Below are 13015 nucleotides of genomic sequence, written 5' to 3' on the forward strand. Positions count from 1 at the left end.
AACCTTCCGCAAACTGCTACAGATTTCAATGCTGCGACATCAATAAGTGTCAGCGTGCGAACCATTCAACGAAACATAATCGATACGGGCCTTTGGAGCCGAAGGACCACTCGTGTACCCTTGATGACTGCTCGACTCAAAGCTGTACGCCTCGCCTGAGTCCGTCACTGCCGAAGTTGGACTGTTGGTGACTGGATGCATGTTGCCTGGTCGACCGAGTCTCGTTTCAGATTGCATCGAGCAGACGGACGTGTACGGGTATGGAGATTAGCTCGTGAATCCATGGCCCCTGCATGTCAACAAGGGACTGTTCAAGCTGGTGGAGGCTCTGTGATGGTGTGAGGCATGTGTAGTTGGAGTGATATGGGACCCCTGATGGGTCTAGATACGACTCTGACAGGTGATACGTACGTAAGCATCCTGCTTCATCACCTGCATCCATGCATATCCATTGCCCATTCCGACGGAAGTGGGCAATTCTAGAAGGACAATGCGACATCGCACACATCCAGAATCTTTATCGCAGAAATAATTCTGGCGAGTGTTTATGCGAAGTAATGTTGTGCTAGTGTCATGCAGATTCTTCATGCGAACTGGAGAGGAGGGAGTGAAAGTCGATTTTTGTAAAGACAGGTTGACAAAAAACTAAAACTGGACCGAAAATTGTTTTCCGCGGTTCGGCTCAACGTAGACGAGACAGCAAAGATATCATAAAGAAATTATCCGAAAGGAGTTCGATCAGCTGGAAATATAGTCTGAGAGAGAGAGATAGACCCCAGAAAGACCTGATGAAATAGCAACACCTGGCAGGTGACAGAACATTGTCAAAAAGAAGCGGCATGTTTAGCCGTACCATTTTTCTGTTGCGCAGGAGTTAAAGATGTCTCCAAATTAAAACGTGCGTGTTCATCTCTGCTGGTCACTTCTGAATCATAAGTTAACGGAATGTTTGGATCCTCTGATTTTGATTTCTTCAGAGAGCTCGATGACTTCTTAGACCGCTCATCAGAGTCTTCAGCAGTAGATAGAGTAGCTGTGGCATAAAAATACGACTGGTGTTACGCACGGAATTTCCAGACCAATCTTTTTTATTTATACGTCCTCAGCTTAGTTTCAAGCGGATGGGCTGGTCCTCATAAATGCTGTCTCACACATATTCTGTAGAATTAATTCAAGGTGGAGTCAAAGAATACAATCTCCTCTTTGTTCCACTCAAAGACGGTTCAATATTTCCACACGATTCTACTACGGCGATATATCTTGTATTTTTAACGTTTCTTGCAACGTGAACTTTTCTTACGAGTCGTTAATACAGCGAAAAAGCTAAAAACATTCCCCATTTTAACTGCCATCTACGCGAGTTTTCCTTCCATTCTTCTGAATGGTGAATTTATACCACCAAAATTCAAGTGCACAGAATACCCACTACTGTTAATAGACACTGAGTAGCGTTTCTCCCTTGGAGGTTACCTCTACCTTCCCGAAACGTTAATGAGACGACGCTGCTCCTCTTTTAACCAAATATTCTCACGATACATTACTGTAAAATCTTGAAATCTTTTCCGGGAATCCGCAGTAGTAGTAAGAACGCATACAACAAATTCATACCATAGGTTAGCTTTAATGAAACTGATATTTATCAACTAATCTAGTCACTCGGAAAATAATTACAGCGAAGAAAAACAGAAAACATCGGTCACATTTTATTAAATTCGAAGGTTTTACATTAAACTAAAGAGTCGCTAGACATGTTCCGTGAAGAGAACAAGAAGATACAGGAAATAACAAAGTCGAAGTATTTCTGTAGGTCTTCTGGTAAACTGTCTGCGGTCCCAAACATGTATTATAACTCTGACAAGTCACTGATTTCAGCAATACAACTTTCATTCTTTGACGTGTTGACCGGGAAAAACTGAAAAAATTCGACACATATCACATTGCCAATATTTCCAGCGAAAAGTGCGCGCAACAAAATACCAATCCGTTCACTTTTTTTTATGTCTACATCCTCAATCCGCCAGCCACCTTACGGTTGGTGGTGAAAGCTACGTCCTGAAACATTGTTTATTCAGTATAAAAACAGAAAACGAACTTTTCAGCATCCAGCATGTGCTATACAACTGTTGGATGTTCCAAGTAATAGTTTGTAACACGTAACTCACTTTTATAGAATATGAATGTATATATACAGTAGTAACGAAACTTTGCAGCATGCAGCGTACAGCATGCGCTGTGCAACTGTTGCTTGTTACTACGGTATATATACATGTATATTCTGTGTGAGTAATGTGTTACCATCTGTTCATCACAATGGAAGCAGGTAGATGGTTATTAACAACAAAGTTGCCCGTACTGTCGCAAGCCAGCACCCAGCATTACGCTTTACAATAGCTATGTAACCTCCTGTGCGCTACTGAAGATGAGCCTGGAAAGGTTCGAAAATCGATTCATGGAATAAACAACTATTTCTTCAAATCGTTCAAATGGCTCTAAGCACTATAGGACTTAATATCTGAGGCCATCAGTCCCTTAGACTTAGAACTACTTAAACCTAACTAAACTAATGACGTCACACACATCCATGCCCGAGACAGGATTCGAAACTGCGAGCATAGCAGCAGCGTGGTACCGGACTGAAGCGCCTAGAACCGTTCGGCCACAACGGCCGCCAACTATTTCTAAAAAGTGACTTATTGCAGTTTTCTGTATTTATATTGATCATATATCCCTTTCTGGCGGTATAGACTGTGCACAACCCACATTTCTCTGAGTTTACCACTACGCTCATTTGATGAGATACACGTTGGAGGAAATTAGATGTCGCTTGTCTCTTCTGGGCTACATCCGTTCTCAGAATGTTAAGAATAAGTCTCTCTCTGACGCACGTCGTCTCTCTGGTAGAGACGTCCGCGACGCCTTCTCGGTGGCTCACGATACTATCCTTTCAGTCTTCTCTGTATTCCCCGAGATAAAGCATCGAAACTGACGAAAATTATTTGAGAATAGGTAGAAAGAGGATTTTATCATCTATCTCTGCGGAGATAACGTTTGCTTAGAATTCTCCCAACTGATTCCATTGCGGTATATGCCTCTCTTACAACTAGATTTACTTATTCATCCCACCTTAAATCACTCCAAGTACGTACTCGTCGATTTTTACCGTTACGAAAATTTCCACTGACTGATCGTCAACGGCGTAATCAGACAATTACCATCCGGATCGTAATGTCTTCAGTTTCGTGTATAACACAACCAGATTCAATCATAATGAGTGTCCATCACCTTCTGAACACATGACACGAGAAGAACGATCACATAATCGATTCATTGTTCTGTGATACGCGGCCAGCGATATTTAATTAAGTCGGAACACTGATGAAAGTCGACCATCTGAACGTTAAATCACGAGCGTGCTTTACCCAGGTGCAGTAGCTCTCAGCAACAGCTGGATATTCCGGCAAGCGATTTGCGTCCCACGCAAATGAATTGTGATTTATGCTATGAGACCGAGACAGTTCTGAACGCATACATTCAGAAAGCTCGCATCCCGTGCGAAGCGTTTGTGCAGCCGTAAAGCAATCGACGCAAGCGGACCATAAATCGCAGCCGTCAAGGGTTTAACTGACATATATACGGTACGAGTGTTGCGTAAACGTAAACTGGCTGACATTTCCTTCCGCAAAGCTGTGGCGGACGCCAGATAGCAACCAGCAGGCAGCAAAAAACGCTGTGGGGCACGTGCTCTGACACAGAGCTACACACAAAACCTCCTTTCTTGTCCTATAGGGTCAAAATGTCTTTCACAGCTATACAGGTAATAAATTTACAAAATAGCCGAGAAGGTCGAATTAGGGACATGTTCAAGTAATCATCCACAGGTTCACGTGAAGAGTGCGAAAAGAACCCTAGGACGACAGACTGCTCGTAACTGAAAGCCGGATTTCGTGTCTGTATACAGCCAGTTGTGACACGTTGATCTTAATGCCTTTGTTATACATCAAGCCGCCTACTTTAACAGTACCTGCATCTCGGGCCGTACGAAGTCTGTGAAGACGTGGAAGTAATGTAGAGCTCCAATACAAAATTCCATAAAACATGTGTCCAGTTTTTATTGATTACAGATATACAGCTATTAGAAAGTAATACAAACAATGCTCACAGAAGGTATTAAGAAAAGGCAAATATTTAAGTTAAAAGTTGAGTACTTTTAAAGTTCTTCCTCCGATTTCAATCCACTTTCAAATTGTCTTGGCAGCGCCACGTCTAGCTCTTCCGAGATAGCCTTGGCGTTATTTTATGAAGACGTCATTATTCATAGTCCGAACGATCAATTTGTTTCTTGTGTTTACCTTTTCTTTGTAGATTTTGCCTTTCAACTATACTTACGCACAAGAATTTGAAGGTGTACTGTCCGAGTTTCCTTGGTGGGCAAGAAACCCGACCGTGTCTGCCGATGCAGATTGTGGGGAATGTTAGGTTCAGATGTCGTGTCAACAGACGACTAGAATTTGCAGGAGCCTCGTCATGCTGCAAGCGTGTGCCAGTCCCTGTACCCTTTCAATAATGCTGAAAGCTCGTTTACAAGAAAAGCAAGATAACGAAGCCGTGTAAGACGATGTAATAGCACGACGGGTTTAGTCAACTGATTGTCTATGATACTAAAGCACGCATTTGCAGAGAGAGATGAAAATGAGTCTCCACAAAGGCATGGGGGTTTTCACCGGACTACTGATGCGAGATACGAAGGTTAATGACACTGTCACGAGTGAAAGTAGATTCGTCGGTACACTAAATTAATGCGATTAGTCGGCGATTTGCATTTGGTCAGCAACAAAATTCCAATCGTTTACTTTCAAATCCAGCTCAGAGGTGTTGAATCCGTTGTTACTGGTGAGGACAGAGATTGTCTATGTGTAATGTCTGCCACATTCTTTTATGCTGAACAATGAATGGTGTAGAAATTCTGCATGTCCTTGTTGAAAGACTATGTGCTGCCTACTGAATAATGTCTTCTACTTCGTTCGCATTCTGTTCATTTACACTTTCATATGGGAAATAACTGACTGGCACTGCACCAGCCTCACGCAGTTCGATGAAAATGTGAATGAGCACTCTGCAATAAGGAAATCATTTGCCTTATTCTCTACAAGTAACAAGCTCCAGCGTTTGATCATAACGTGTAGGCATTCACGGCCGGCGTCTTCTTTAGTTAAAAAGTCCGGGCTGAGAGGCCGTATCGATCTGTAAAACTTCTTCTTCCTGACGTTTCATTGCCAACTGCAGGAAACATCTTCAGAGGTAACGACTCGCTGCTCGCCGTGGAGGCCCCGTTTATATAGTCGTTGACTCACCTCTGAAGATGTTGCCCACAGTTGGCAACGAATCGTCAAGAAGAAGTTTTACATATCGACCACTGCCTCTCAGCCCGGAAGTTTTAACTAATGACAGCGTTTGCCTTCATAAATACCATATCGGCATATTCAGAATTTCTGAATACACTATGTGATCAAACGTATCCGGACACCCCCAAAAACATACGTTTTTCATATTAGGTGCGTTGTGCTGCCACCTATTGCCAGGTACTCCGCGTTAGCGACCTTAGTAGTCATTAGACACCGTGAGAGAGCAGAATGGGGCGCTCCGCGGAAATCACTGACTTCGAACGTGGTCATTTGTGTCATACGTCTGTACGCGAGATTTCCAAACTCCTAAACACCCCTAGATCCACTGTTTCCGATGTGATAGTGAAGTGGAAACATAAAGGGACTCGTACAGCACGAAAGCGCACAGGCCGACTTAGTCTGTTGACTGACATAGACTGCCGACTGTTGAAGACATCGATACCTCTCCTCAGTGCAGCACTCAATGAAGAATGGGCTGTCATTCCCCAAGAAACCCTCCAGCACCTGGCTGAAAATATGCCTGCGCAAGTGGAAGCTGTCATCAAGGCAAATGGTAGGCCAACACCATAATGGATTCCAGCATTACCGATGGAGGGCGCCACGAACTTTTAAGTCATTTTCAGCCAGGTGTCCGGATACTTTTGATCACATAGCGTACTTGAGGTATGCGTAAACGATATGGTACAACTGGCCAATAAATGACCATCACAATCACAGTCAGTCGAAAAATTCATTTATGTAAACTTAAAACAAAAATGTCAGTTGATAAATAAACTTACAGCAACTGGAGTACAAACACGAGGAATGAGTCCAATCGTAAAAATTGGACGCATGTTGTACAGAGTGTAATCTTCTAGTTAGTCTATGCAACTACCTCCAAAAATATTTACTGTTTCTCCGGGAAAGCCCTGAAAGGAGATCAAAATGCGTCGTCATTTCGGCGGATTTAGATTCTGGAAACTTCCAAAAGTCACCTCAACTGATGAGGGTAAATAGGAAGTTTATCGGTCTCTCAGTAAAATATTCTGTCTGTTATGAAATAAACTGCTCGAGTTATTCTCCTTCAGAACATTGTACATTGGAATGAGGTGACAGCTACAGTGAAACCAGCAGACAGATGAAAATGTTTATTGCCACAGTAATAACTGCAGTTAGTAACATTTATTGCTTCTGTAGTTCTTTTCCCTATGAGATAGTGTTCAGCACATTCTGTCAATTACTAAGTTATGCAGTAACATGGCATTTAACAACATCGTAGACCAAATCTATAGAATTTTATTCTTCAAAGGCTAAATTCTCCATCTAGAATACATTCAACAATTCTGGTTATATCTCAGTTTGCCAAAGTACTCGCAACAGTAATTTTAAGTCTCGTCTGACAAATTCACAAACAAAGGTGAAGGTCTAATTGTTCCACCATCGCCTTGTTTACCGTATCCACCAACATAAGCGTTTATGAACTTATAAAACCAGCCAGTCCTTGTAATACAAAAGAAAATAATATTTTCGATGTTTTTGAAGGCAGCTCAAATAATTAGTATGCAGTTTCGTCTACACCCACTTGTCCGAAGTCGTCGACGTCTACACTTTTCGTTTTTAACAATTCGATAAATCTTTCCCTGTAACTTTAGTTGCCTTTCATGATTCTCGCAACAGCTGCATCTCCAGCACGAAAAGCAAACGTTGCACTGTTAAATGACTGGCCTGTAGACAGACGCCTGAAGAAATTGCGATTCGACAAAGCAGGTGCATTGTTCTCAATTTATCGTGTATTCACAGTCATGCAATGTGGTTTGCAAGAGTAACATACTGTTAATCGCACATAGTATTGTTTTTCACCATCTCCAGTACGAAACGAATGAACATAATTAAGTTGTAAATTTAGGAATATCTTTGTTTCCATTCCAAAGCCAAAACAAACACTCATTTTCACGGCGTTATCAAAGCTCCATCATGAACGCGTCATAAATGCGTCAATCTCCGTTCTTTTTAGCTCTCTTATCGTTTATCATAGTTCCAACGTAAATGTACCTTCAGAAAGAAGGGTTGGTACTGTAGAAAGAAACGAACAAATCAATAATGTAGCTTGTGGTGAACTCACTTTACATCTCGCACGTTCACTCACAATCATTCTTTTCAACAAGTAAGTGAGACAACAGAATATCCTTGATGTGAAAGTGATACGTCCTTTTTTTTAAACCAATATTGTGCCTATGATAATTTAAATAAATAAATAAAAAAATAAAGAGGTACAATGGACAATATTTAGACAAGCAAGTTTCGCCTGATGGTACCAACACAGCGTATTCACAAAACACTGTGCACCTCTGCCTCAACATCCTGGTCACTTATCCGAGAACTTTTTGAATGTTGTACATTTCAGAGGATAAAATAGAAGAATCGCTCTTTTCTTGCTACTTGGTGATTTCTCTAAGAACTTTAGTCAAGACAGTCAGGTTTTTGGTGCACTCATGGTCAAAGACGAACGACAAATTAGCCAAATTTTCTGCACTTGGCCCCATTCCACACCATTCACAAACTCCACAAAATACAGTGATTTTGTATCCTAGTCCGTACGGCGAAAGAACACACTGTTCAATGGGTTGACGCCATCTGTCTTGGGTTAGCGATGCCACAGCCAATCACGTTAAGCTATTCTGTATACGTCTCTCTGGCAACGCCTCAGTGTTGCCGCAGAGTTTACGGTTCCCAAACTTTTCCTCTGACGGAGCACTCTGAGAATCTTGGTACTTCAATGGAACGCCTTGTGTACTACGAAGGTTAACAAAATTTTTAACGAACACCAGAAAAACGTATTTTATTAAGTGATTAATTCAGTTTTAAGTCATAACAATGACACAGAAATAATAATGTTTTAAAGAAATAATTAGTATCACCAAAAAGCCGACATAAAAACGATGTGTTACTGATAGTTTTTCGCGAACCACTTATTCACTCCCATCATAATACCAGAGTTCGGTGGAACACAGTTTGCGAAACCATATAGATGACTGCTATTTTAGCTAGTTTCAGTATCGCCAGCAACCTTTTGTGTTTCGAATTTGAAAGTTGGTAACAGCACTGCTAGCTGCTAGTTTACTCTTTGTCCGTGTGAAGTATAGTAGATGAGAGAGCCTTTCCTCGCTTTAATATACATGCCTGGGGCCAGATTTCCGTTGCACATCTGAAACTACCGTGGGTTGGACCACTCGAATGATGTTGGCCTAACTTCAATCATAATTTATTCTTTACAATATTTTATAGAAAGTGTGTGTGTGTGTGTGTGTGTGTGTGTGTGTGTGTGTGTGTGTGTGTGTGTGTGTGTGTGAAAGAGAGTGGAATAGATTTGTGTTGGCGTATCTAATTTTTCCAATAGACGGAAGGGAACGAGACTAATCCATGCCTCCGCTCTAGCAAAAACTACCCGGCATACCGAAGATGGGAGAAGAGAACATAAATTGGACAGCAACTTCGCTTGGTTTACCCGACTGGGTGACTCTGACGTTAAATTATTGGCCTTATATTCGAAAGGAGCAGGGTCAGAATCCAACTCAAACCACATTCATTAGGTTTCCCATGATTCCTCTAAATCACTTCGTGTGAGTACCATGGGGGCTGCTTGAAATGCACACAACTTAATTCCTCCCCCGTTCTTGTGGAACTGAGTTTGTGGCTCTCCTCGAGCGATCGTTGGTGTGGAGACGATAACGGCTGATCCCTTGTGTGTGCTTGTGTTTCAGATGCAGACGAACCGGCTAGCAGACTTCTCTCGCCCACTGGCTGTTGCGCAGTACCGCAAGAAGAGGGCAGCTGCCCCGCCCACTCCTGTGCAGGTGGGTGTAGCTTCACACATACCTGTGTCCGCCTACCACTTTCTACTCATGCTCTCACTTCAGGGCATGTTTTAATATCATCATCGATAAATCTGTTACTGGTTTCACGGCACTATTCACGTTCTCGACTGTCATTTTACATCATTCTAACTCGTTGTTTGAAATTTTGTCTATTACATTCTAAAATTTTGAAGGTACCACGGATAAAATACATGGAGCGAAAGATTATTTACAACTTGTACCAAAAACCAGACTGCAGTTATAATAGAGGGAAGGGAAGTGATAGGTGAGAAGGAAGGAACATTACAATTTAATGCCCCGTCTACAGTGTGGTCATTACAGATGGAGCAGAAGATCGGATCACGAAAGGTGGCCAAGGAAATCGGTCGTGCCCTTTTCAAGGAAAGCATCCCAACGTTTGCCTAGAGCGATTTACGGAAATCGCGGAAAACCTAAATGCAACTCCTGAAACGACCCTGTCTCAGACAAACAGCGAAACAGTGCTGCAAACATTGAATGCTGCGGTTGTTGTTGGCGGGCATAAGTCCCTGCCGCCTGTTCTCGGCAAGCTCTCGATTCGAATACGGAACCATTGTATACAAAGCTGTATCACATCCACTGGAAGGTGAGTCAGCCAGAGAAGTGAATCGGACACAAAATTACCAACTACTATGGCAGGAGAGGGCGCTAGGGCATGACGCATGAGTACCACCCTCTAGGAGGAAACCATGCATACAGTTACTGTGGATGCATGGTCCAGGGCGCATTAGACCGCAGTCTTTGTAACAAAGTATGATTGAATTAATGGTCTCTACCATGGAAACCATGCATTTGCGGACATAAGTTCACTGGACCTTTCCTGTGCCGTATCCTCTCACTGGTCAATCCCTAGAGTTTGTACACTGTGGAAAAAAAATCACGCTGTATATTCATCCAGTGTAACACTTATCGATTTGCAACAAAGTCTTTCAAACTTTTTCCAAACTTTTTCTCACTTACATGCTTAACGTCAAATATTTACCACATTAAAACATTTGTAAAGTAATCAAACTTTTGAAGCTGTTTTATACATGGCATTTCGGTTCGCAAAGGAATCTGGGATTAACTGGTAGAATAAGAACGGACGCCTAAGAAGGGAACGAAACTGCGGAGACTTTAGGGCCTCTGTAAGTCTACATTAAGCATGGCGGACATCCTTTATGAACAGTTGTAATTGATCTTTTTGCCTGCACTGAGCTGTGTGACGTGGGCCTGCTACCGTATGACGTGCTGCGGTGTGTTGTGTTGCAGGGCATGAAGCCGTGGCGCCGGTAGACGGAGCGCGGCCCGGTCCCGCCAGCGGTGGCAGCCGTCGCCACAGCCCGGCACGGCACCGCACACATCTAGAGAAGAGAAAGCACTCGTAGTGGCCCGCTACACTCACCCTCACCCTGCCCTGTACTGTAAATAAAGCATCGGACGCAGATCTCGCTGTGCTAGTCATTTGTAGCCTCCCCCTCCATTCGCCCTGCATCCCCAGTAAACTTCTGGGAGTGGAGTTCTGTTCCTCTTATGTTATAGAGGAGTTACGCGCTGTCTCTACTAAGTGCCGTTTCCTAATATTGTAATGTTTACTTGTGTACTCTGCATGCATAATAAAATACGTTCCTGTACTGTAATGTTTCCTTTCAAACGTTTCTTATCGCATTCTCGTGACTTTACAGGAATTAGAGATCTCCATCTTACCCATATTAGGTCTACACATTAGCGACTTCGTTTGAGTGGATGAAAGTACGCATATTTTTAATCTTGGTAGAGGCCATGTCAGTAATTTCAGATGTTACAGCGGACTTCAAGAAGAATGTAATAATTCCAATTGTAAAGAAAGCAACTGCTGACAGATGTGAACATTACCAAACTATCAGCCTAATAAGTCATGATTACAAAATACTAGCATTAATTCTCCGTACAACAATACAAACACTGGTAGAAGCCGAACTCAGGGAAGATCTGTATAGATTTCGGAGAAATGTAGGCACACGAGAGGCATTACTAACCCTACGACTTATCTTAGAAGATAAGTTATGGAAAGGCAAACCTACGTTTATAGCATTTGTTGACTTAGAGAAAGATTTTGACAATGTTGACTGCAGTTCTGAAGGTAGCAGGAGTAATATGCACGGAGCTAAAGGCCATTTACAACCCATACAGCAACCAGATGGTAGTTATAAGACTCAAGGGCATGGAAGAGAAGCAGTGGTTAAGAAGTGAGTGAGACAAGGCTGTAGCGTATCCTCGATGTTATTCAATCTGTACAGTGAGCAAACAATTAAGGAAACCAAAGAAACATCAGGGGCAGGAATTAAAGTTTGGGAGAAGGAATAAAAACTTTGAGATTTGCCGATGAGACTGTAGTTCTGTCAGACAGCAACGGACTTGGAAGAGCACTTGAACGGAATGGACAGTATCTTGTCAGGAGGATATACGATGGACATCAAATGCAAAACAACAGTAATGGAATGTATTCGAGTTAAATCCTGTGATGCTGAGGGAATTAGATTAGGAATTGAGACGAAGTAGTAAATGAGTTTTGCTATTCGAGAAGCAAGTAGGGAAAATATAAAATGTAGGCTGGCAATGGCAAGAAAAGCATTCGTGAAGAAGAGAAATTTGTTAACATCGAGTATAGATTTAAGCATTAGGAAGTCTTTTCTGAAGGTCTTTATCTGCACTGTAGGAACGTATGTAACTGAAACGCAGACGACAAACCGATTAGACAAGAAGAGAATAGAAGCTTTCGGAATGTTGTGCTACAGAAGAATGCTGAAGATTAGCTGGATAGATCACGTAACTAATGAGGAGGTACAGAGTACAATTGGGGAGACGATAAATTCGTGGCATAATTTGACTAAATGAAGGGATAGGTTGATAGGACGCGTTCTGAGACATCAAGGTATCGCCAGTTTAATATTGGAGGGCAGCGTGGAGGGTAAAAATCGTAGAGGGAAAGCAAAAGATGCGTGTGTGTGTGTGTGTGTGTGTGTGTGTGTGTGTGTGGACGGGGAGAGGGGGTTAAATGTAGTCGAGGGAGACCAAGAGATGAATATAGTAAGCAGATATTCAGAAGGATGTAGGTTGTAGTAGTTATTCGGAGATGAAGAGGCTTTCACAGGCTAGAGTAGCATGGAGAGTTGCATCAAGAACTCTGGTATTAATTAGAAACTGTGCACGTCTCTGGAGGCTGCGTAACTAAAAGTTAATTGGTTATTATATTTGCGCTATTCACGTAGTAAAACTGCAACACTAGACATGACGTTTAATTTATTACTTCTGTACTACCAAATATACGTGTATTACATTTTGGAGACAGAATCCACATACCACCCATGAATGTATCTGAAAACTTAAATCATTTTACTACAAATACCTCGTGAGATATAATCGTTTATAAATAAGAATTCGATTCTTTAAATAATCTGGGGTGGGGGTTTACTAGTTTACCCACAAACGAGCTGAGGAGCAAAGACAAGCAGAGAAAACGGTCAATCAGTGAAAGTGTAATTATATCCGCATGCTACTGGTATAGCTCAAACTACTGGGTTGGTGTTTAGATTTGTAGCGTTTTTCCATAAGTTTAATAAACACAACACTTGACACAGACTTTAGTCATCAATAATACATTCTTCTTCACTATTTACAACAGTCTGCCAACGCTGGGGTAGCTGTTCGACTCCGCGACTGTAGAAAGCACTTGGCTTTGAGGTGAAGAACTCGTTGAGCCATGTTCGGAGCGCATGTTCA

General features: G+C 42.2%; 1 protein-coding gene across 1 annotated transcript in view; it reads left to right on the forward strand.

The window, feature by feature from the left end:
- Positions 1-10887, forward strand: part of LOC126304998 (cardioactive peptide) — a 320460-nt gene extending 309573 nt beyond the window's left edge. Inside the window, exons 5-6 of the mRNA XM_049992007.1 lie at positions 9143-9235; positions 10526-10887. Coding sequence (XP_049847964.1) covers positions 9143-9235; positions 10526-10549 — 117 coding nt within the window. The 3' untranslated portion in view covers positions 10550-10887. The remainder of the gene's footprint in view (positions 1-9142; positions 9236-10525) is intronic.
- Positions 10888-13015: the final 2128 nt, after the last annotated feature.

This window comes from Schistocerca gregaria, chromosome 1, assembly GCF_023897955.1.
Source record: "Schistocerca gregaria isolate iqSchGreg1 chromosome 1, iqSchGreg1.2, whole genome shotgun sequence".
Lineage (NCBI taxonomy): Eukaryota > Metazoa > Arthropoda > Insecta > Orthoptera > Acrididae > Schistocerca > Schistocerca gregaria.